This window comes from Phallusia mammillata, chromosome 6 (assembly GCF_965637545.1).
Source record: "Phallusia mammillata chromosome 6, kaPhaMamm4.hap1.1, whole genome shotgun sequence".
Classification (NCBI taxonomy): domain Eukaryota; kingdom Metazoa; phylum Chordata; class Ascidiacea; order Phlebobranchia; family Ascidiidae; genus Phallusia; species Phallusia mammillata.
In genome coordinates, this window is record NC_137257.1 from 19663265 (window position 1) to 19687015 (window position 23751).

The 23751-nt window shown below is 36.7% G+C and overlaps 4 protein-coding genes across 4 annotated transcripts; 2 read left to right on the forward strand and 2 right to left on the reverse strand.

Annotated features, from left to right (window-relative positions):
* Nucleotides 1-1005: 1005 nt before the first annotated feature.
* LOC145232251 (caspase-7-like) lies at nt 1006-3859 on the forward strand. The gene is made up of 5 exons (XM_080096809.1): nt 1006-1126; nt 2132-2310; nt 2623-2758; nt 3318-3418; nt 3505-3859. The coding sequence occupies exons 1-5, from the start codon at nt 1060-1062 to the stop codon at nt 3655-3657; spliced, it is 636 nt and encodes a 211-aa protein (XP_079952935.1). The 5' UTR covers nt 1006-1059; the 3' UTR covers nt 3658-3859.
* Nucleotides 3860-4364: 505 nt separating this feature from the next.
* LOC145234456 (uncharacterized) lies at nt 4365-13751 on the forward strand. Its single transcript, XM_080099186.1, has 16 exons — nt 4365-5151; nt 5257-5305; nt 5520-5686; nt 5861-6002; nt 6156-6334; nt 6398-6536; nt 6981-7078; nt 7214-7345; nt 8963-9068; nt 9130-9149; nt 9517-9586; nt 10540-10703; nt 11148-11298; nt 12249-12427; nt 13032-13203; nt 13587-13751. The coding sequence occupies exons 1-16, from the start codon at nt 5107-5109 to the stop codon at nt 13715-13717; spliced, it is 1944 nt and encodes a 647-aa protein (XP_079955312.1). The 5' UTR covers nt 4365-5106; the 3' UTR covers nt 13718-13751.
* A 1578-nt stretch (nt 13752-15329) lies between these two features.
* LOC145232252 (scavenger receptor cysteine-rich domain-containing protein DMBT1-like) lies at nt 15330-18778 on the reverse strand. The gene is made up of 6 exons (XM_080096810.1): nt 18544-18778; nt 18132-18304; nt 17298-17427; nt 16912-17024; nt 16139-16290; nt 15330-15775 (listed from the first exon to the last, which is right to left on the reverse strand). Exons 1-6 carry the CDS (start codon nt 18775-18777, stop codon nt 15624-15626), a joined length of 954 nt encoding a protein of 317 aa, XP_079952936.1. The 5' UTR covers nt 18778; the 3' UTR covers nt 15330-15623.
* Nucleotides 18779-18866: 88 nt separating this feature from the next.
* LOC145234457 (uncharacterized) lies at nt 18867-23378 on the reverse strand. The gene is made up of 11 exons (XM_080099187.1): nt 23322-23378; nt 23049-23260; nt 22599-22805; nt 22204-22354; nt 21806-21938; nt 21344-21467; nt 20976-21131; nt 20721-20761; nt 20006-20131; nt 19287-19480; nt 18867-18923 (listed from the first exon to the last, which is right to left on the reverse strand). Exons 1-11 carry the CDS (start codon nt 23376-23378, stop codon nt 18867-18869), a joined length of 1458 nt encoding a protein of 485 aa, XP_079955313.1.
* Nucleotides 23379-23751: the final 373 nt, after the last annotated feature.

Sequence of the window (23751 nt, forward strand, 5' to 3'; positions counted from 1 at the left end):
CAAAGTAGTTTCCAAGGTTATGTACAATAAGTTTACTTCAATTTGAATGTTTTTTTATTTATCCCTGTTTACTTTTTGGTAAATCTATTTTCATGTATCAAACTGGCACTTATTTAGGAATATTTTATTTTGTGTATTTTTTAAGCAATATTTCATCGTTGGCATGTGTAATCTTGAAAAGGAATATTCGCATTAAAAACTTACTTATTAAAATCACGTAGAAATGGAAGCAGATTGTGTGGATTCTGGATCTGTTACTTCTGGTCAAGGAACCATTGCCGAATCTCGGTCTGGCGGTCAGTTGGTCAACAAAAGCGCGATTGGTCAGATCAATGACCACTCGTACAACATGTACCACAAAAACAGAGGCATTTTCATTATTTTCAATCACGAGGTACAATGACAAAATAATTTGGACTTTATATATTTTTGCATCACGTTTGTACAGACCCTTTTGCGATTAAATAATATAATTAATCAGCGCCTAAATGAATTTGCAAAGTGTATTTCTATCCCATTCTTCTGATTTATTGGTTACGAAAAGCATTTGCGCACATCACAGATTGGTATATGTTTTAGTGGTTTTCGGTCTGTAAACTGTTGTTTAGTGACAGTCTACACCAGGGGTCGGCAACCCCTGGCACGCGTGCCAAGGTTGGCACGCGAGGTGGTATTTCATGGCACGCCAACCGATTTGCGTGTTTATATTAAAGTAACATTTTAACCTGTTACACTGCTTGTTTATATTTTGTATCGTATCATTGTTATAAAATTTAGCCTTACATGCACAAAACGCTCTGTTTACTCTTTTGTATTGATATCTGCTGGCACGAACCACTATTATTTAGAAAAACTTTGGCACGCGAGGTCATTAACACATGGAAATAACAAGTAAATTGGCACGCGTCGCCTAAAAGGTTGCCGACCCCTGGTCTACACTGTGTAGTATTTTAACTAAATTGATTACTTTTTTCAAAATCGAAGGAATTTGATTGCGGTCTAACAAAGAGAATCGGAACAGACCAAGATAGAGACAGTTTAAAACAAACGGCAGAAAGAATGCGTTTCGAAGTCCAAGTGCACGAAGAACTAAAAAGGGCAGAAATATTCGGTGTTATCAATAATAGTAAGCATAAGTAACTTAAAAACGGTCGTTTTTTTGTGCAAGATTTGCCACATATTCGTAACATTGTTTTTGTGCCAGGTTTGAATTTGTTTGTTAGTGGCAAACTTTCGTTGTTCACTGGTAGTTACCACCTATATTGCGTATCTCTCTTCCATTTGTTTTCAAATTGTCACAACTCTTTAAACACAGCATTTTCTCATAGCTAAAGCAGCACCGTCGAGCTTGCATTGTCAGTTCATGAAATACATTATTTTTCAACGGTTTCGTAAACAGCAAGCACACCAAAAAACAACACGGGTTAGGGAGTAAAGTGTGCTGTTATTTAAATGATGCTTGAAGTGTATCGGGTATGTTGTGTAGTGAGATTACAACCTACAGCAAATCCAATGGCCGGTTGCATAAAAAGTCTTGCACGTTGACTGCAATGTTGACGCGACGCGCAGAGTGCTGATTAATTGCTCGTGGTACGCCTTTGCGCAATTGCAACCTAATGCTTCAGGCTTTTTGTCTTGTGTGGAAACGCCTGACAGTTCTACACGATTCTGTTACGGATTGTGGTGTTGAAATGAAGTGTGTGTTGCAGCAGTTTTGATTGTGCAGAAGTTAAACCTGCTATAATGCAGCTATTGATAAGGTCAGGAGGTTAATAAATATTGCGGTTTAGAAGTTGTTGAAGGCCAAGGTTTATCTTTTCTCGTGGTTTGTGTGTAGCCTATTCTTTGCAACTAGGCATAGTTTGGTGTGACCAATTCATTTTTCATTAAATTAGTAAGTCGTTAGCGTAGGCCGTAGGCTAACAATGTGTTTGCCAGGCTATAAGGGACAGCAATTCCCAATGTTGACCAACAATTTATGTTACATATGGTTACAGTTGGTGTTGTCTTTACGTTTACACAAACCCCATTTTTGGTGTGCCCACCCATTTCTGGTTGCTTTTGAATAAAAAGCAAAGTGTAATTGTAGTCTGAACATGACTGATTCTGTGTGACAATATTTTTCACACAGTTGCTGGAACTGACCACACTCATAACGATTGCTTCGCTTGTGCAATTTTAACACATGGCGGAGAAGAGGAAATTCTTCACGCAAAGGACGCATCGTACCAATTGAAAGAACTCACCCAGCTTTTGACTCCCGACAAATGTCCGACGTTAAAAGGAAAACCAAAACTTTTCTTTGTACAAGTAAGTATTGTAACCGTAAAACTATCCGATAAAACAAAGTAAGAACGTTTATCAGTATAATTGTACGTGTTAACGCATATTTTCTGGTGATAATGATCTTCCAGCAACTTTAAACGCTTTTTCAAACATTTTTCAAAGGTTTTTTTTTTTTTTTATCAATAACGGAAATAAAACTAACATAAGCCCAGTTCGTTGTTTGATTTTTTTCTTTAAACCTAAAAATCAGAAATCTACCCTAAAAGTATTATCTTTTGAAATCAAATACTTCGGAGTTCAACATTATTATATGCACCACCTTTTCATTAACTTCAGGCTTGCAGAGGTTATAAATTGGATGACGGTGTGATGCAAGACGTAACAGATGGAGACGTTTTCTCAGACTCAACAAGCCGTTCCCACACAATTCCACTACAAGCCGATTTTCTCTTAGCTCACTCAACCTGCCAAGGTGAAAATTATTATGTTTTCTCTCTATGTTTTTCTTAGAACTGCGTTATGTCAGAATCTGACAGGTTTTGACTGCAGCAATGTACAGAAAAACTAACTGAAATATTTGTTACTTCATGCTAATTCGTCTCGACACCTTCGTCATGCACAGTTGCGCCTACAGGGGTTGCGCGTAACAAATTGGTTTGGCCGAAACCGAATCTTCTGTTTCGAACAAACACGTTTGGCAAATCCAAGCTTCTGTACATCACTATTTCAGACGGAGTGTTCAAAAAAGCAACTGCAACCTTTTTTTAATTAGTAGCAAACCTGCCGCAGCGGACTTCGTATTTGACCGGTCGCACATTCGGCAGAAAAACATATGTGTGTACAAGAAATTTTTTGGTACTACTCCTAGAAGGGTCCTTATTCCAATCAAAATGCTATGGCTGAAACTTATCACTAATATTTTGTAGTTTGTGAGCAACTATAACAAATCATGTGTAGTTACCTTTTCGAGTTTGAACTTTGAAATCACTAGTACTTTAAGCTCGCGTGGCATCTGTTTAAGTATTTTGCAGATTATTATGCTTGGAGACACGAAGCAAATGGTTCAATATTTATACAAATACTTTGCAAATGTCTCAATGAATTCATCCCACAAGGCATGGATTTGATGCGGGTATACAAAAGGCTTTTGACATCTACTTTAGTTGTAAATAACTTTTTCGTGTCGGTAAGTGTAATGTGTGAATGTTTTTGTTGTAGATTCTAACCCGTGTGAGTCAAATAGTTGCCCGTGACTTTCAGTCCTGCACTTTGGACTATGCAACAAGTGGAAAAAAGGTAATGCCATCAATTACAAGTCAACTAAGATTTGAGGTGTACTTTCCAGCAAGAAGATTGGAGACCACTGTGTAAAATGATCCAAGAATCCATTACCGGATTAAAGAAATTATAGTTATTTAATTTTATGTTCCATTCATAACTGAATTTGTTCGTGTATAGAATTGCCTTTGGATGCGTTTTTGGATTTGGGCTCTTCGTGTTTGAAGAGTTACTTGATTGATTTGTATGTACGTGTCGTTAATTGTTTTTACATACAACAGTTTGTGTCCTGCAAGGTATTTTGTGGAAATCCTGTTTTCAATTTTAAGTAAAATTTTCTGGATTTACCCTTAGGAAAATGTTGCTATCGTATTACCCGACTCGTTAGCATCAGCCCATCGACATTGAAACAAATAGTTTCCTAAAATGAGAGTGTCTGTATTCAATGCGGAACAAAGAAAACCAGTTAACATGTAAAACAGTACACTAACTATTTTCCGTTTGTAACAACTTATGTTTGATTGATAAATAACCAAATGAACTGAGAGCGGATTAATGCCGTTTGGGTAAATCTTTTGTGATTCAAATATAACTAGCCTTTCAGTGTAATGCATTGGCTTTGGGGTGAAGATTCCTCCTAATGTATCCGGTCAATGAACTCTAGGTATTTGTTTGTTTTTTCTCGCCAGCTGTGGATATTTATGCATTATATCCCATTGGTGTACAAATGAGTTTTCTGAAACTTTGTACAAAAACTGTTTTTGAAGAAGCAATTTGTAAATATGTCTCCCAATAACCATCGTCAAGTAAAAATTATTCTGATTGGTGACTTGTAAGGCGGTGGGGGCGGTGGATTAAGTATTTTTCAACATTCTTTTATTCTCGCATTGCGTCATAAAATAAGGCACAACTCGAAATTTCCAAAGGGTAGCAAACTGTATCTTCCTAAATAGAAACGTGCCCTGTTTTGTTATGGGCATTCGTCCAAAAACCGGCACGAAGGTAGATTGTCTGTTTATTGTCCTGGCACTATTTTTCACTGTGCTAAACCAATTTTTGTGAACGATCAGCAGCTGTATGCAATGATTAGATTTGCTATGTCGATTAAGTTTTCAATAATCTTTATAGCTTAACTATAATTTACGTCAGTATGCAAACAAGCTGTTAATTATTGGCTTAAAATTGATATTGATTTACGACGCAACCGTCACTGGTGAAGTATACCTGGTTTCTGGGTAATTATTGAACATTTACATCTCCTCCGTGAATTTCCCATATTGCAACAGTGAGACACTGCCTTCGTTTGGGCAAGAGAACCCAGTAGTTTCGGGGTGGAAAGCGTTCCTAACAAGCCAAATATTTACTTTTCGAAGCTGAATGGATTATTTATAGCCTTACCTGGAAGCCTGCGCGACTGAAATCAACCTAGCAAAGTTGGAACCCGGTTTTGATGCAAAGCAAGGTCTAACATTTATCAGAAACCGTAAGCTTAAACATTTAAATTAAGCTATTTTAGAAGGGAATTCAGAGTGAAAACGAGCAATGGTGATGAAGGTGAAGAAAAATGTAACAAAAACAGATTATTGTGTAGGTTAAATTGTGGTTGCGAGTATAAGTCATATACATTAGTGTAGCAGTTGTAGTTTGCTAAAATTAAATCTAACTCTCAATAAAACTTCACTACGTATTTAGACACAAAATGAAGCAAGCAACGGCGAAACCAGCGAAAAAATAAATGATGGTAGGTATCCATTGTATCCATTAGCTTGTCCTATCATTTTATCTTTCATTTTTCTTGGTGGGCTCACCTCTCTAATGCACGTCTGCAATTAAAAGGTGTTTTTCTGATAGTGCGTTATCTTGATTTAATTCGAAAATACCTTGAAATTTCATTCGTCACTCTTTGTAATTGTTTTGCCTTCTTAATTGGTTGAAAAACTTAATTCTTTTTCTAGACTGCGTTGACGCTGGCCCAAGGCTCCTTGGGCAAACGTTGGTTGAAAGTAGATCCACAAGTAATCACGACATACGGCAGAGCCCTAGACTAAAACGTAGCTTCGACGAAGACATCAGTTACAACATGAACCATCCAAACAGGGGCCATTTCGTCATTTTTAATCATGTACGTGTTTTAAAATGATTATTTTCCCGGTTTGAACAACTAGGATTCAGACAATCACAGTTTTAAAAGAAATCCGTCAACATATGCAATATGGTGTTTGGTCGAAGTAAATCAAAGGCTTAAAGCCTAACTAAGACGAAAACGAAAGCCTGATTCATTTATTTTAATGCTTAGAATTTCTCTGGTTCGAAAAGCAGGGAAGGAACACACAAAGATGTGCAGCTAATGAGGTCAGCTGCTAAAGTATTAGGTTTTAACGAAGTCAAAGTTTTTCACGATCTGACAAAGAAGGATTTGTTGCAAGCTGCAGAAAAGTGTAAGTTTTGATTGTTAGAGTACTTTGTCTGTGCTGTCAATGGCCGGTCAAGATGTTATAAAAATTTGTATCATTTAAAATACTAACAATGCTTACATTTTTAAATTTCCTTAAAAAACCTAAAAGTTTCATTTCCTTTTGTTAAATTTACAGATGCCGAGAAAGACCATACTTACAACGATTGCTTTGCCTGTGCAATATTAACACATGGCAATTCAAACGATGTCCTGCATGCACATGATGATACTTATCAACTTAAAGATATTACAAGACTGTTTAGCCCCAATAATTGTTCAACGTTGGCTGGAAAACCGAAACTATTCTTTATACAAGTAAGATCAAAATTATTGTAAGGAAGAAGTTTGACTATTTTGTCCAATCTTTTTTGTTGAAAGGCGTGTAGAGGTTCAAAGTATGATGATGGTGCTAAGTTTGACGTAGTTGACGGTACAATACCGGTGAACGACGAAACAACAGAAACAGTGACAATTCCTTTGGAGGCTGACTTTCTCTTGGCTCATTCGACATGCCTTGGTAACAGGAATCCTGTTACAGGATGTATTTTCTTTCATATGACTTACCAAATTTGCAACGAGGCTAACACTTGATTTGTGCTCTAACTGTTATAAAATAGTGTTATAAAATGTTATATGACAGGGGTCGGCAACCTTTTTAGCACTGCGGTCTGTTTTAAAACTGAAATTTTTATCGCAAACTACCCTTCAGAAAACAACAAATGTTGCAATGAGAATTTTCGTAGCACATAAAAGTTGTATATTTGGACTTGCCGACCCGGTAACGAACTCCTCACGATCCGACCACTGATTTAATGTTGTTGTTAATTTGGATTAAAATACTGTATCTTTGCACACATGAATATGTAATTGTTAACATCAATTATTTTTTGTAAAACTACCTTGCTGCGCAAAAGGCAAAGTATGAATCTTTGTAAAATGTTTTTTTCTGTGTGCTTTATAGATTATTGCTCACATAGAAACAAACAGAACGGATCGGTTTTCATGCAAAAATTACAAAATGTTTTTCTAGAGTTTGGTTCTCGCATGGAACTTATGCAGGTACTACTTGTAGTACAAATGTTTATATACCTTTTATATGTACACTAATCCAAAAAAAAAATATTTTACAAATCTGCTTTCCCGATCTGAGAACTAAATCTAAGAGAATAACGTATTTTTTTTTACATTACACAGATTCTGACTCGTGTTAACAGACGGGTTGCACGAGAGTTCGAGTCTAAACATGGAAAAAAGCAAATTCCATCAGTAACAACTCGACTTACAGGCGAAGTGTTCTTCCCTGTCAAAAAGAATGTGACTTTGGTTTGAGACGGTTTGCAAGTGTTAATCAGTAAAATGTCAAACGTGTTTTGCGTTATGTGCCACCAAGCGATGTATAAGCTCATTCTTTGTTTACAATGTGTGAATCTAAAATAGTGTATGACTGCGTTTTCAAAATATGTTTTTTGTACATTTGTTAAGGTGTTTGCTTTCAAAATTACAAATATAAGCGCAAGTGTATCATGAGTTCAAAAACTTCAAGTTGATAACCAACAATAGAACACTACAACCTAACAAAATTTAAAGGTTCAACGAGAAATACTACTACGACGTTTGTTGAACTTTTGTACAGTACAGTGCAGTAGTTGTTCCATTTCAAACTGTTCCTACACTGAAGCGGGGCCCTTAAGCAACGGCCCACCTAAAGTGCTCCGAAAACAAGAAACCAACCAATTTCAGAAAACCAGACCTATGGAATTCACATAGATTCAAATTGCCTTTAAAACTATGCACTTATGCTTAAACTCTTGTTCCAACCCAACCAGCACAGACCATAAGCATATAGACATAATGACCACAATTTTCGAAGAGTTCGTGTCATATAAGTCATTATTGCGTCCACTAAAGTTTGGAGAAAATGCTTCCGAAACCCACAAACGTTTCCCTTTCGAAACAAGTCAAATGTAGGCACCAGACAGCCTTGTATTGCGTCACTATGTCATGTGAACCCCATGGCCAAGAACCCCACACACAGGACTGCGGATTTGATTTTCAACCATCATTCTGGTGCATATTCGGTTTGGGGAACTTGTTTGCGAAACTCATACTTTCCTTAAAAAGGCGATTATATAGGTTTCAGTTAAATCATTTTTTTCAGTTAAGATTGTATTTAAGTGTAACCTACCAACCATAAATCTAATACAAGATAGGAATAATTAATTCTAAACTGTTGTTAGGTTAAAAATATCCTATTATTCTGGGACACAGCGTTACATTTCTGTATATATGTCACGCTATGTTTGTATGACTATCGACAGAGAGTATATGTGCGCATAGGCGCCGAGTGGGCGGTGGCGGGGTGGCGGCCGCCACCTTGGGTTTGTAAAGCACGGTGGCGGCCACCGTGGATATTTTGGTTTGTTTGTAGCGGTATCGTACGAAACATTGTAAAATCTGAGAAAAATCAGGAACGATTTTGCTTCTTAACAAGCGTGCTGGCGAAAAAGCAGCAAAAAACTGCAACCTGTTTCGATTAGTGCCTTGTTTATGAAGTCAAACACACAATTTTTGCCAGTGAATGTTTGGCCATTATTGTGTACAATTCGATTGTGCTGTAATAAATGGTTATTTTAGGTGATACAAAGCAAAAACAACATGACAAAACATTTTTTTAAAACGCTGCTAAACTAATGATAAACGTTACACAGCAAAGTGTTCCAAATAATTACTATTTCAAAAAATTCTTTTTTATGATTTTGTCAAACGTTGCATTCTATGGGAAGTTTGTTGGGCTTTGAGTTTGAGCTCATGTGCTGGCACGCATTAGTGACGTCACATAAAATGACGTCATATTTCAAGTCCGCCACCTCGCATTTTTGCAAAACTCGGCGCCTATGTATGTGCGTATAGCATTTGAACAAACACATCGTGCTTGTTTGTTAGCCTTTGTTCGGTCCACTGTTCTTCTACCAAGTGCTTCAAGATAAGTTGAACCACACAGAGACTGGGAGTGGCACATCACGACTAGAAAGACCAAGTTGGACTTATTGTGAGCAGGCCCACTATCTTTCTGTATTAACACGTTGGTGTGTATAGTTTCTACTATACAGTATTGGACATGGATGAAAAGGTAAGTTTTAACTGAATAAAGCGGTTTGCTACTAGCTTTATATTAGACCTAGCTCTTGCCAAAACGATAAAGTAACGTTTGTGATTTAGTGATTCTGTCACTGTTAGCTATTAACTGTAATTTGACTGTAAGTAACACAGAACATCTTTGAGGTAAGGGCGCAAGTCATTCCAATTAATAAACGAGCTATAGGCTATTGGTAAAGTTTATATCGTGCATTATTGGTTTGCTTAAAGTGTAGGCTAAGGTAAGTTCTGCCTGAATTCACTGGTTATGTTATAGGTCCAGATACAACAAATTTTACACAGTTACAAGCTAATTTGAAAAGAATATACAACAGGTTTGATAACGGGTTTTTGATTTGTAGGAGATAAATCAAGTCCGCGGTGAGGAAAATGGTCATAATGACAACACCCTCTCAAAGCAGTTCAATAAAGGTTAGAAAAGTCTGCCATAATTCTCTATTTAAATGGTACCACAGTAATCATTGGCCAAAACACAGTGTTACACAAACCTCATCAAGCTAAGTTCAATGCCATGATTTTAATTATAAAAAGTTGTCATGGTTTGCTTTGTAGCGGTTTAGCCGATTTTAAACATATGTGATGTTTTTTTATATTCAAGCTAAATTTTAGGCTATACATTAGTGGGTGGTGTTTTATGGCTCATTGGGGTGTTCTACTGTTCAAACAAGGCATGTGCAGCCATTTGTTTGTGCTCAAACAAAAAGCCACTCTGTGCTGTTGACTTTGCTAACGACAAAACGGGGCGTTGTCAGTACCTTGGATGTCAGGTTTTGTGTATTTTGTCAAACAATCACGGGTTTGTCACGTATTCGGAAGTATATTTCCTTCAATTGTTTTGTCAATATTTTGAATTGGAGGTAGGGGCTTAAAAATCTACCAACTGTACCGCTGCCATATCGGGGTCTCTGTATTGTTCTGTTGAAAAACGTTACCATCCATTGTTTACTGAGAATGTAGACGGGTAATACCGAGCAGACGTGTGCACGCGGGCTTGAGGCTGGAGCCAGAACCCGGTCCGAACCCGAATCGCGTATAAGAAGCTCGTTCGGGGCCTAAATTGTGATTGACAGACCTATACATTGAAGCCTCAAGAAACGGCAAGACAACAATAGACCATTGGTCTTAAACAGGGCGTTTTAGGGCTGTTTGACATTAGGTCAGATATAGCAACTGGCTACCTACCTCAAGCCTTTTTGTTCGAATCAAGCCCGTTTTTTGAAGAAACCCAAGCCCGAACCCTAAACCGGCCCGACTTACAACTCTATACCAAGTCCTAAAAAAACGTCTCACATGACAATAGCCCACGTGTAGCAAAAATAGTACCCTTATAAACGTAGGTGCCAATTTTGTTTTATTTCTTTCAGACAGCGTCGACGCGGGCCCCAGACTTATGGGCCGTACAGTAGTTGAGAACGGAACCACTAGCAATCGCTTGCCCCGTAAAACCACACACGTGAAACGGTTGACGGATTTCACATACAACATGAACCACGAAAACAGAGGGCATTTCCTAATTTTCAATCACATGGTACGTGTGGGTGGATTGAGTGACTATACCTTATACTTTATGGCTTTACTGAACTCGTTCCGGTAGTTTTACTATCACTTGAATGTATACGTAACGTCTGGAGAGACTTCACCCGGTGCTTCCCGAAGATTTTTAATATTATTTTTAAAGCTTTCTTGAATTATACTCTTGTGGCTTTTATACGAATGTTTCAAGTGTTTAATGGTTGCATTGTATACACATATTAGAAAAAAGCATTGCGCTCTGGCATATAACAACAATCCATTGAATGTCGCAATGTCGTGTACATGGCGTTACGTCATAAGCATACATGTCGCAATGCCACGAATATGTAAATTACTTTTAACAACGTTATTCGCAAACAACAACGATTCGATGACATATAACCCTTTCGCATTATGTTGTTTCTATTCATATTAACATTCATTTGACACATTTTACTAGGAGTTCGACAAAAATACCCGCATGAAACCCAGACCCGGAACCGAAAAGGACGAAATGCAAATTATGGAGGCTGCTACAAGACTAGGCTTCGCGAAAGTCGACGTGTTTAACGATTTAACCAAGAGCCAACTTTTCACCGCCATTAACACATGTAAGTGTTTATGCTGCTTTAACGAGCTATCAAAAACCTGCTACATTCATGATACTATGTTTTGTCACTGCAGTGTTCTGTTGTTGAAACGAGTTTACCTTGGTGTCACTATTATTTTATTATATTTGAAAATCACAAAAATATACTATACCCATTCGTCAAGGTTTACCACTTGGTGCACATAAATATCGTATACGAGTTTGGCCCTCAAATTAAAACGAGCCCTGAATACGGAGTGGAACCCAATAACGAGACGAAAAATTAAACAAATTCGATATTTATATTTATCAAGGTGTGATAGCGACATAAAAATAGTGAAAGCAGGTTCGCAAAAAACGTTATGTTTAAACATACGCCCAAACTCTAACCGAAAAGACCGGCCCGAGTTACAACGCTTTACTTAATGGTGCAGTAAAATGCGAGACATTTGGCAACTCCTGTTTGTTAGTTTTAAAAGTAAACGCTGTAAAAAAGAACTTATGCAAGTCTGTGTTGGAACGTTTTTCTGTGGAAATTTGCAAAGATTTTTTGGAAATTCGTGTACTAACTTGGCATTAATGCCTAAACTACGGTGATTGTCGTACCTACCAGATACTAAATAAGAAAAATCAAGTCGTCACAACTAGTGATGTACCGAAGTTTCGGTTGGCCGAAACATTTCGGCCGTATACGCTGTTTTCCGATGTTTCGGTTTCGGCCCAAACCTTTTTAAAAGAAGTTTAGTAAAGCTTTCCCATGGTGAAAGTGATTTTGGTTTGTCACACTAAGTTTACCCGCATCAACAAGAGGCGGTTTAGGTACCCACTAGTAACAACAATTTAATGTCGCTAAATTTGTTACGTCACTATATATGCTTCATATATGATATGAACCAAACATGGTGAAAGATCCGTTTATTTTTCCAAGATCATGACTTTGCGCACACTTAATAACGTTACGAAAAAACACAGATTCCATGGCTGACCATACTCACAACGATTGCTTCGCTTGTGCAATATTAACACACGGAGATATGAACGACGTTTTGTACGCAAGGGATGAAACTTATCAACTAAAGGAGATTACCAGATTGTTTGGTCCTGATGTATGCCCTACATTGATCGGAAAACCAAAACTCTTTTTCATACAAGTAAGTGAAATTTGTCCCAGATTATACAACAGAACTAAATGTCAAATACCGCTCAAATAAGCACATTCATACTGGGATCAGCCCTTAAGCGTTTATATGCATGCCATTTATAATTTAAAGTACGCCAGGCCTATTAAAGGTCTAATACCAAATCAAGCCGGTATCCCGAATAATCCCACATGGCAGGGGTAGACAAAAAATCTATAGGTGGGATTTAAACCCACGACAGGGGTCTTTCTGAGACTTTTTTCTATTCTGCGCCTTGCCTCTGGGAATGCTTGGTAGACCGGCTTGATTCTTTATCACGTCTTTAATAGGGCTGGCGCACTATGATTTAACTAATATTCAGTACATTGGGACAAACCCATACCTGCGGCTTTAATCGGGTATCATCGCAGAACCCAAAATTCAGTAAATACATACACAATTACGTAAAAGTTACAATAATAACTTTTCAAATACACGCCTAATATTAGGAATGTTTTTTTTTTTCTGTGCAAGAAAATGTAACTTCGACCTTCTTCGAAAAATATTATATGTCGCTTAGAAGTAACAGCTAATTTGTTGTGTACTAACCCTGCCGATTATGCAAAAAATTGCACAGGCATGTAGAGGAAACAAGTTCGATGATGGTGTAAAATATGACGTAGTCGATGGATCCCTTATTTCTGATGACGAAACATCTGAGACTTTGACCATACCGATAGAAGCCGATTTTCTTTTAGCTTATTCTACCTGCCCAGGTATAGCACTTAATGTTGTATTTCAACTGACTTTTTGAATCACTGATATTGGAAGCACAAACAACAAACATAAAAGACATAATGTTTCTGTTGAAAAATATCAAAAAATCTTAGACAGATTAAATATCGTATGTTTTTTATACACATAGTGTGTGTTGAGATTCATCAAACCAAAAATCCGCCCACTTCCTAAACGCTTTTATTGGTTACGCAATAACGTTTTCTCTCCAGTACTTTGCTGCATATGTAGTGTTTCTGCATGTTGTTTAAATGTACGTCAGTGATTTTAATTTGTTATTTCGTGTTTGACGCATTGGAGTTTTTTTCCGCAGTTCAAGTTTTTTCATGCTGACTTTTTGCTCAATTTAAAGCGACCACTGTTACCCTAACACCTCAACCATCTCTCTGATTTGCAGATTACTACTCATGGAGAAGCAGAGCACATGGGTCAGCATTTATGCAGTCACTTTGTCAATGCATCTTGGAATACGGGAATCAATTAGATTTGTTGCAGGTGCTTCAATTTGGAGTAGTTTTTTTCACGTAACTTTATTCCTAACTCTTAAATTGCACACTCTGCAAAAAACGACTTTTAACATTGTAATCTTCCAGATCCTGACTCGAGTCAACAGGCGAGTGGCTCACGAGTTTGAATCAAGAACAGGTGACAAGTATTGTAGCGGTAAAAAGCAGATTCCATCCGTCACAACTCGACTCACTGCAGAAGTTTTCTTTCATGCCAAAGACGATCGGGAGTAAAAGAACCACCTCACGAACCGATCTGGGTTTGAATCTCCTTCGGAAATGGGGGAACGCTTTGTGCGAAAAAAATGGGTTGACAAAAAAAAAATTCTCGAAATAAGCTCAGTATAGTTTGCATTGAAATCATATCTTACGTCAGTACGGCTTATATTGACTACTAGTGTTGCTTTGAGCGTGGTCAAAATGCACTGTAAAATCTCAGGCCACAATAAAACAATTCTGTTTTTCGCAATAAGGTCTTCAAATAAAAAAAATATATATTCCGAGAAACATTATGCTATGAGAGTACCTCGCGGCATCAAAAATCTGTTTCCAGCACTGTAGACATAGATATTTTTGTTTTAGGTGATGTTTGTGCTGTCATTTTGTTACAAGATAAATGTTAAACACACTATAGCGGCACCTTGCGACAAAACGTGTTTGACAGCTTATCTGAAGCTTCCTTGACCTTCTGGTCAACTCTAATCAGAAAAAAAAACTAGCTAAATTCTTTCCCTGCAATCATTTTATTATTACCTTGTTTTTTTATGATGCATTATGTCATTTTTTGTTTTTGTCTTTTGTTCGTAAAAAAGGAAAATATATCCCTGCATAAATTATAACACTTAGTGTAAACCAAAGCATGCAGCATTCACCTTAAAGCTAGGATCTATTGATAATCATTTTGCAAATAGACTAGCCGAATTTGCTTTTTATGCTGAATAGGAAATCTAATTACAATAGTCTTGTAGAAATGTAAGAAATGTCTCACTCTTTTTGTTTCGTAGCTGTACAAAATTGTTTCATTCGACCTACTCGTTGCAATATGTGCGTTTTGTTTATTATCTGTGCTGCACTTATGTTGACTATTTGTTATGTAACCATATTATGTGAATGGATTTTTAGCGAGTCGTTATATCTCTGGCAAAACTCAAGTGCAGCTATTTTACCAACGATTCCAAGTTAAATCTGAGTCTTCATAAAAAACGTTCCTATTATGGAAAGATGAACTTCCTACTGTGTATTTCTTGTCATGGTTCATCTATCCCAGTGGTTCTTAACCTTTTGTAGACCTTACCCCCCCTAAAAGTAACATTTTGGCCTCGTGGCCCCATTCAGGTAACCCTGTAGGAACTGTGGCCCCCTTAAAAGTGTAAATGGCAATCTGGTGTTGGAATTCAGGACTAATTTCGGCTTTAAACAGGTCGAATAGAGTAAACAAGAATCTGTAATCTTAAAAAACCTCAATATAGACAAATAGTGTGTGAAATAGTCGACTAAATTAGGGAATAAAGTTATTTGCAACACACACTTAATTATGCGCATTAAAAAAGAAAATGGCTTTTAGTGGGTGCTTCTGGTGAATCCACACCCGTGGCCCCCCGAAACACAGCTCGTGCCAGCCCCCCACATTTGCTAAAAAGATTCCAACAACCATCGGCACGATGGTAAAGCTGTTTTAACCTTGTCTGATCTTTTTATCTCAACGTTTATTTCTGTAGTAGGGCAATGAATTAGATCTATTGTTCAAATTACAGGTATGTCTTTACTACTGACATACCACGGTATATTACTGACCAGAAAAAACACAATTATTCCACTAGGCGATTGAAATAAAATTGAACTCGAGATTTAGTAACTTCAACACACATATATATGTCAAACCAATTATTGCTTAAATATATAGTGAGCTAATTATCAAGTCGTTCGATTTAGAAAGCTCCAACTGCCAACTTGAAAAGTGCCATACACCCGCACATAACCCATAATGATATGGGGAAAGTTCCTGGAGCTTTGCTGGTTGTAGATATCACTTCAGGCGGGTTGGTGGGTTCCGTTTTTGGCGGGTTGTTGAGAGCCAAACCTTTAAAAATAATTTAAATTTTATATCTTCTTGGTTGATAGAAATGGATTTAAGGATTTGATAAAACGTCGTTGTTACGAGCAAACCGTTACTTATCGGACATCACAGCACGGTTTAAATATTTGCAGTATTGTTTCTAATGTCAACATCAACGTTCGGAACAACAATAGTTAATAATTAAAATGTAAATATAAAAGACTGAATGTAAACTTCATCTTCACAACTATTAGAAAAAATACGTTATCATTCTTACAACACAAGTTTGCAATTTAGATAATTCTTGTCCCATACCGCTCAGTTGTCGTTAGTCACAAACTAATAAAGAAGGATGAACAGTTTCTAGTAACAAACCAGGAATTTTACCCAGAATTTGTAGTCCAGCGGATTGTAGTAGGGGAATCGTTTCAGTTTGGGCGTGTTCTACGTCACGCTCGGGAACTGTGACGTCATCATCATCATCGTCATCGTCATTTTTATGATCGGTTTTCGATTGCTTTCTTCCAATTGGAGGAAGTCTAAAGAAACAAGCAGTTATTAATTAAGTAGTGTTTCGCTAGTCGAGTTTTGAGTTTAGAAAATACCTCAGTAATGGGAAAATTTTAATGCGTGGCCAAAGTTGTAAACGGGCCTGAAATTGAGTCTGAACCCTGCCCGAACACAAAAGTACAAGCCCGAAACACAAATAGACAATTGGTCTCGAACAAGGCTTTTAGGGCTTTTGACATTGGGTCAAATTTCAGCAACTGGCTATGTAGCTAATTTTTTTTTTTTTTGAAATTCTGACACAAAGTGTAAAGTCAGGCTCGAATTAAGCCCGTTTTTTCTCAAAAAATGCAAGCCCAAACCCGAACGCGGCCTAAAAAGGCCGGCCCGACTTACAACTCTGTGCTTGGCTGAGGGATCACGAAAAAAGGTGCGCTGTAAAAAAGAGTTGTCATGTATGATGTAAAATACATTACCCACAAATCACCACAAATGGTAGGTAATGTATTTTGATCTTATCAAGAGGAGAGTCTGTATACACTGTATACACTGCCTCTATACCATCACTACCACATACTAATTCTGTTATTGTGTAGGACTTCTCTGTTGCCATGCCCTTAACAATTTGGCCGATGGGAAGGTATAAATGTTACCTATAAATCATGCTCCTTCCATAACCACTTCCACCACCTCCACTACCTTCTGACAGGCATCCCTCGGAACAACGTGTTCCACTGAATTGGGATGAACAAATAACAACTTCACACTGCAAAGAAAGTGTTTACCATTGCATGCATTTTGTGGTTGAGAGCATGTTTATTTTCAAATACAAGTGGTATATGTTACAATACCTCAAAATTAATATAAGACTGAGTTTTAAAACATTTTGTTACAAAATGAAAATCCCTTGACACGCCCTAATATGTTATTACGTCCTAACGAGATTTGCTTAGTCTGTATTATTATCTGATTTAATATCTAAGGGCAAAAGATGCAACCGGCATGTTATTGCACTGTAGATTGCTTATAATTGTTTTACCTGTATAACCACATTTGTATTTTCATTTATACCAGGAAGACCGTTTTGGAATTGAAAGGCTTTGACACTGAACTGGTTGATCAAGGGATTGGTGGTTGGATATTTCTCCATAGTTTCGTCTACCAAGCATCTAAAAACGACAGAAACCCAAATTTAAAAGTCCATTAATAAAAAAGGTTTTTAAAAAAAATTAAAGTTTTATATTGATAGCAACATTTTTTTTTATTGCCATGTTGTAATAACGAAAACGTTGTCACGTAGACCTGTAAAGTAAAACTTATTTCAGGATCGTAAAATGCGTTAAAGCCAGACAACCAATATTTGACACTTCAGCAAAAACACATACAGTTTACGACGTCAAACTTTTTTACGGTGTTTGCAATGGCTAATTGAACCCAATGGAAAGAACCATAGCTGTGGCAAGTTCCTGGAATTAAAATCTATTGCAAACAAACCAATACATAATCCATAGCACCCTAAGAGCACACTAAACGTCAGGATAAAGATAACGTTAATAGTTTTGCAAACATTACTTGACAGGTTGTCATTAATTTACCCTTGCTTTGTTAGATTAAAACTTTACCTTCGATGAAACGTTTTTGTTCAACTTTTAACCTTGTTACCCATAAACCCTAAACTAATTTTGCTCCAAATGCCTTGCTTAAGCAAGCCTGCGATAACTGTGGAATGAATGATAAAAAATGACAAAATGGTTTGTTAGTTGCTTTCTAGTTGCTTCTTCCACACTAATCTGTCCGACTAACAGTAGGGGGCACTGGTGTAAAGGCTTGCATAAATTTGCAACAGTAAAAGACAGAAGCTTAGACATTTTACCCATCATCAATCATTGTGTATGTGCCAATGTTATAAGGATCAGGGTCGGGTTGTGCAACACAACCAGTTGTGAACAACTCCACGTCATTGTCAGTCGTCTGGGCAAGAATTCCGAAATATACGTCTTCGTTTATGTCAACGACCAGCGGATAGTCGTATGGAGAATAAGCCATCTGTAAATCAGACACACATGTAACATTCGTCAAAAACATTAACTAGGTATTTTTTACTGCTTTAGTACATGGGTAAATAAAAGCGTTGCACAAAAGGCAAATGAACCAAGGTTCTACAAATGGACGCCTATTGTATCACGCACCTTAAAAAACAGTTCGATATCCTAAAGGCAAATTATGGTTCTAATGTGAATAAAAGAGCAGTATTTCGCGTTTATTTCGATCTCTATCAACTTTACCGAAAATGAGGAGTCGGTGTAAAAATCGAAAGTTATTTCAATTTCAGCAAATCCTTCTTCGTCAGCCACTATCGTCGTGTGCGTGTCTTGTGGATCGAAACTTCCAGAAGCTTCAAAATATTTCTCCGTGGTGCAAGTTGTTTCAACCAAATACCAACCACCACGTGATATTATTGAGCCTGAATCTGAGTCCACATACATTTTGACTGTATTTTTGTGTTGAATTTCGTTCATGTTGTTCTGTAAAAAGATGTTGGTGAATGGTTCAAGTCTGCTATGAAAACATTGCATACAAAGTAAACTACAAAAGGCGAGTACAAAAGCTAGTGCCGCACACACTTTATGATGAGTTTCTTTAGCTCTCGCATACGTCTAAAGCTCTAAAGACATAAATCAACTTTGTTTTTTGAACTTTTTGAGCCTCTGTGTTTACGTTGAACGTTTTCTTTGCACAATTAAAAGTGGAGAAGGTTGCTTGAGCCACAACAAACAAAACAGGCAATCACCGTTTAGTAACAAATGCATTAACCAAACCTCCATTTTTATTTTAAAGCTACCGTTTTTAATATTTTAAAGAAATTTTCGATTTCAAAGAAACAAATATTACCTTGAAAGAAATAACTTAGTAAACGACCACTGTACATAAAAGCTAAAAAACAATGTTAATTTTTTTAGGCCAATGTTGTGTAAACCATTGTTCACCTTGGTAGGTCCAAACTATACCGTTTTATTGTAATTCTTACCACGGTTACTGTTCCACATTCTGTCAAACCAAAATCGAACTCATAATACGAAGAAAACTGATTTCCCCAACACTCAATGGGGTTTGACTCCGGGTGATAGTCCGGGTAATCTCCCAAACCGATATCTCCATCGTAAGCGCAATTGTCCACGCGAATCGTCATCCTCGATTCAGAACATGAACTTGCCATTTGTGCTGCGTAAAACACAAAATGATATTTTATACAGTGGCCAAATGGTTGAAAGTTAGTATTTGTATAATAGCTCAAAAATAATAACACAGTAAAAACGTTTGCATATTTTTTAACTTCTGGAATTGGAAAGAGTAAAACATAACAGATTATGGCTGATTTTTGAATCCTGGATTTTGCCGAAAATCCTGGATTTTGCCGAAACATCTGAAGCAAAAACAGTTTTCCCCATATATAGGAACAATATCTGATCTGTTCATGTTTTATTGCTTTTTAAATAGTGATGCATAAAGTTTGGAATGTCATAAAAAAGTTCATTGCAATTAAAAACATAAAATAGAGTATAAAACATTTATCAAAAGTTGTTATTGGGTCAGGCCATTAGGCTAAACATTTCATTTTAGCCCATACTTTTCTCATTTCAATTTCGAACTTTCTGTATATTCGCAAAGAATATGTTTTGACCTTTCGAAACTTCTAGCATCTTAAGATGATACACGCGATAAATGTAAACACTGCTATCATCTTACGCAAACATCTTTGTCCATCCGATGCCAGCTCCCAACACGCGTGAGAACAAGAACACATGACTGCATTTCCTGACGATGAACAAATATCGCTGCAACCTCCATTGTTTACTTCACAAGGATCGACGTCTGTAACACAGAAGAAAAGGTTCATTGCGTTAGGATTGTCAAATACGATTAAAATGAAACACACAGCTTTATCAATTTTAAGAAAAACAAATGTCCGAAAGATATTAAATTAGTTTTGATTTTTTTTGCATCCTAGCTAGCCCTTTACATATAGACCGAAAAATTGGACGATGTGAGGAATGTACAACATAGGTTAATCATGTATATATCAACAAATTTATACATACAACAACAAAACTGTCAAAACACTTAAAATGAATTAATATGGACTGAAGTATAGGACGTTTTGTCAAATAGTCAACTGAAACTAAATGATGTTCTAGCAATAATGATTTTTAGTTTCGTCTTTTGTGCGGCCGTTACTGAGCGAAACTTGAAAACGCAATGCAAGACGTTAATATATTTTACAACGAGATTTTTGAAAGCTGCTGTTACGTTCTCTGTTTCCCTAAAAAACGTTTTCTGACAAATATTAACCAACAGACTCTGTTCTTCGATTCAACAGAACATTTATAGCGTCTATGTACAGGGTATAAAAAATGCAAACGTCATATCACATCAAATATTATAACAAAATTGTCGTTCTTACCATCCACATAAAGTTGGACGCATCTCTGGTCTGAGTAAAGTCTGAAACAAAATTTTGCAAATTAGCAAAAGATTTTATGGGCGACCGGATGCATGATAGACAATGGCTGCAAGTTGCTTTTTTGGTTCTGATAGACCCTTAACCTTTCGTACTTCTTTTTCGAAAAATTGAACTGTTCTACTGATCTTTCGAAAAATGAATTAGCAATATGTTAAAAGACAGAAAAAAGTGTTATTAAACAAAGGAAAAACTTACCCATTTATATCCTTTGCACTGTAGCATAGGTAGTTGAATCCTTTATTTTCAGGATTTGGTGACCATTCTAGTGTCACTTGATACTTATTGTTTCCAATGTAGGTGGGACCTTGCCATACGCTTTCATTTACACCAATAGCGTAGAAATCAGAAACACTACATAATAAGTAGAAAATTGCCTTTAAACCCGTTCGCGAAGTATTTTTTTTCCTATGTAAGTTTTGTCTAATATATTTTTTTAGGCTATATTGTTGATATATTTTGTCTTTTTATTACTGTATACCATTGATATTGTAAATCTATACATCTACGCTTTGCTGTTACAATCAATTAATTATCAAAACCAAACCATCGGCTGGTGATCATACCTGACTGACGAACTGATAGCTATAGTTGTCTGCCAATTTTCTCCGGCGTTTAACGAATAGATTTGATTGTGAATTGGCGAAGGACTGACGAAGCTTGGTTTTTCATAGCAATAAAGGTAGTTGACTAAAACATGTAGAATATAACAAAGTTGGATCAAAAATAATTTTAAACAGACTGAAACTGTTGTTACAATTGTTATTTTTATCACTATTGTAACTTTTTTTCAAATTAGCATCTTGTTATGGACATACATTATAACTAAAGTTACTTTACTTTTACCGCTTCTACGATGGAAAAAAATATACGTCATATAATCATGTTTATACGTTTCTGTGCGAAACATAGCTTTGAATAATACTTTCTGCTATTCATAAAAATCAATACGTCATCATTTCATGTTTTCGTTTATGCGACACGAAATTGATAACCTGGACTCATGCTTAGATTTTAAAGAAACCGACCTCTAATAGTAAACTGTAGGGAACTATAGCTGAGAACTTCATTTGATGTTGAACTTGGATGATCTTCGATAATTAGAGCAAGTTCAACTTGCGTTGAACCTCCCCCACCGTTGTATGAAATTCGACATTCACCCTTGCAAATTGTAGATTAAAACGTGTTAATTCTGTAGCGAATTGGCTTAATTTTAATTCCTTCACTGCACAGACTTCCTGAGAAGTAATTAGGAATTTAATGCAGCCGATTCCGTTACGCAAAAACGTAGAACACGGCCTAGTGACAAGGCTAAAAATGTGGACAACGTTTTGGGAAGTGGCGAGTGCCATGTCACAAACTAAAAAAGCTTTGTGCAGCTTTGAATTTAGCTGGAGATGTTGCGGAAACAAAACTTATATTTTACCTCCAACGGATAAGAAATCAGACTGAAGTATGGGTACGTGGTGATTACATCACCTCCTTCGTCATAATTGCTTGCATAGCGACACGTCACATAGTCGCCGTCTTTGTCCACCATTGGAATTACGATAGTATCAGGGCAACCCACAAAAAACCTGATGGGTTGAGGTAAAGTTATTTCGCTTGGTGAAAAAACACATACCACAATTTTACTGAACAACCACCATGCCAAAAAAAGCTGTGGAAATTTCATGAGGCGATAAATGGTGAAGGGCACAAATTAGTGGATCATGACTGAATGTACTGCAGCTATGCCGTTTTATAGCAGTGTTGAAATTAGTTACACATAAAAAAAATAACCACACCTGTAATTTACTTGGAAAAAATGCAACCAACTACCTGGTAACTGGCGGTTGGAGGGCGATGGGAGATGAGTTAATTTTGCCATTTCGTCGTTCCAAATTAATGTAGACAGGTAGACTCCAGCCGCCGGCACCATTCCAGGCCGATCCGGTAAAGCTTAAATATATATTAAGTTCGAAAACACACAATATACCCTCAGCTATTTGTTCTAATTCATAACTTTTTCTAATCTTATTACGTTGACTATAGGCAAACCATTTTCAGTTGTGTCTGTTCTGGTTTAAGGGGAATACACTACACATCTTCAGCCAATCAGCATTTTCAGCTTCTTGTTCAAATAGAATCATACTATCTTTGTATCAGTTTTACTTTAAATTAGAAAAATAAAAACAAACTGCAGAACATATTTTCCCTTCAATGAAGAAATTACCTGGTCTTTTGAGAAATTGTAGATTACTGTTTTAAAAATAAAGACGCAAATTAAACCTCAGCTTGCACCAAGCGCCTTCTGCAGCATTGATGATGGCGGATCCTTGCAAAACGGACCAGTTATCATCATAATCGTTGACCTGATTAATTGGATTAGTATAAAAGTATCCAATCTCGTCTGTGGGGTCCACGGGGCCATCAAAACAGTAGAAACCCGAGGTATAACCGTTGTATCCGGAATAATAATTTACTTGGCTCGTGACTTTTACCTTAAAAACAAAAATATCAAAATGCATTAAGATGTTCGCCAAATTACGTCAATATACTTACAGTGATTAATCCGCCGTCGTCTTCAAATACTTTCCAATAAATAGCACCTCCATACATATGATTGCCTTCGGTCAAAGAAAACACGCCCAAAAGCAATAACCAGCCGGTTAGAACGTGCATCTTTCTTAGTTTAGAAAAACAGGTATAGAAAGAAATGACTATCACGCAGCAACAAAAACAGAAATAAGGGCCAAGGTACGATTATTTTTTTCCCTGTCACTGAAGTTTATGCTTGGCAAACAGTATGGCGTAATGGTGTCTATAGCGTGACAATATGATTAACATCAAAATAAACCTATGTTTTCAGCAAAATTATTTTCAAACAAAATTAATTATCAGTCAAAAAACAATATAAAAAGATGGAGAAAAATCACAGTAATTTGTAATACAAAAAACATACGCATAATATTAACCCAATGAAATAACTGAC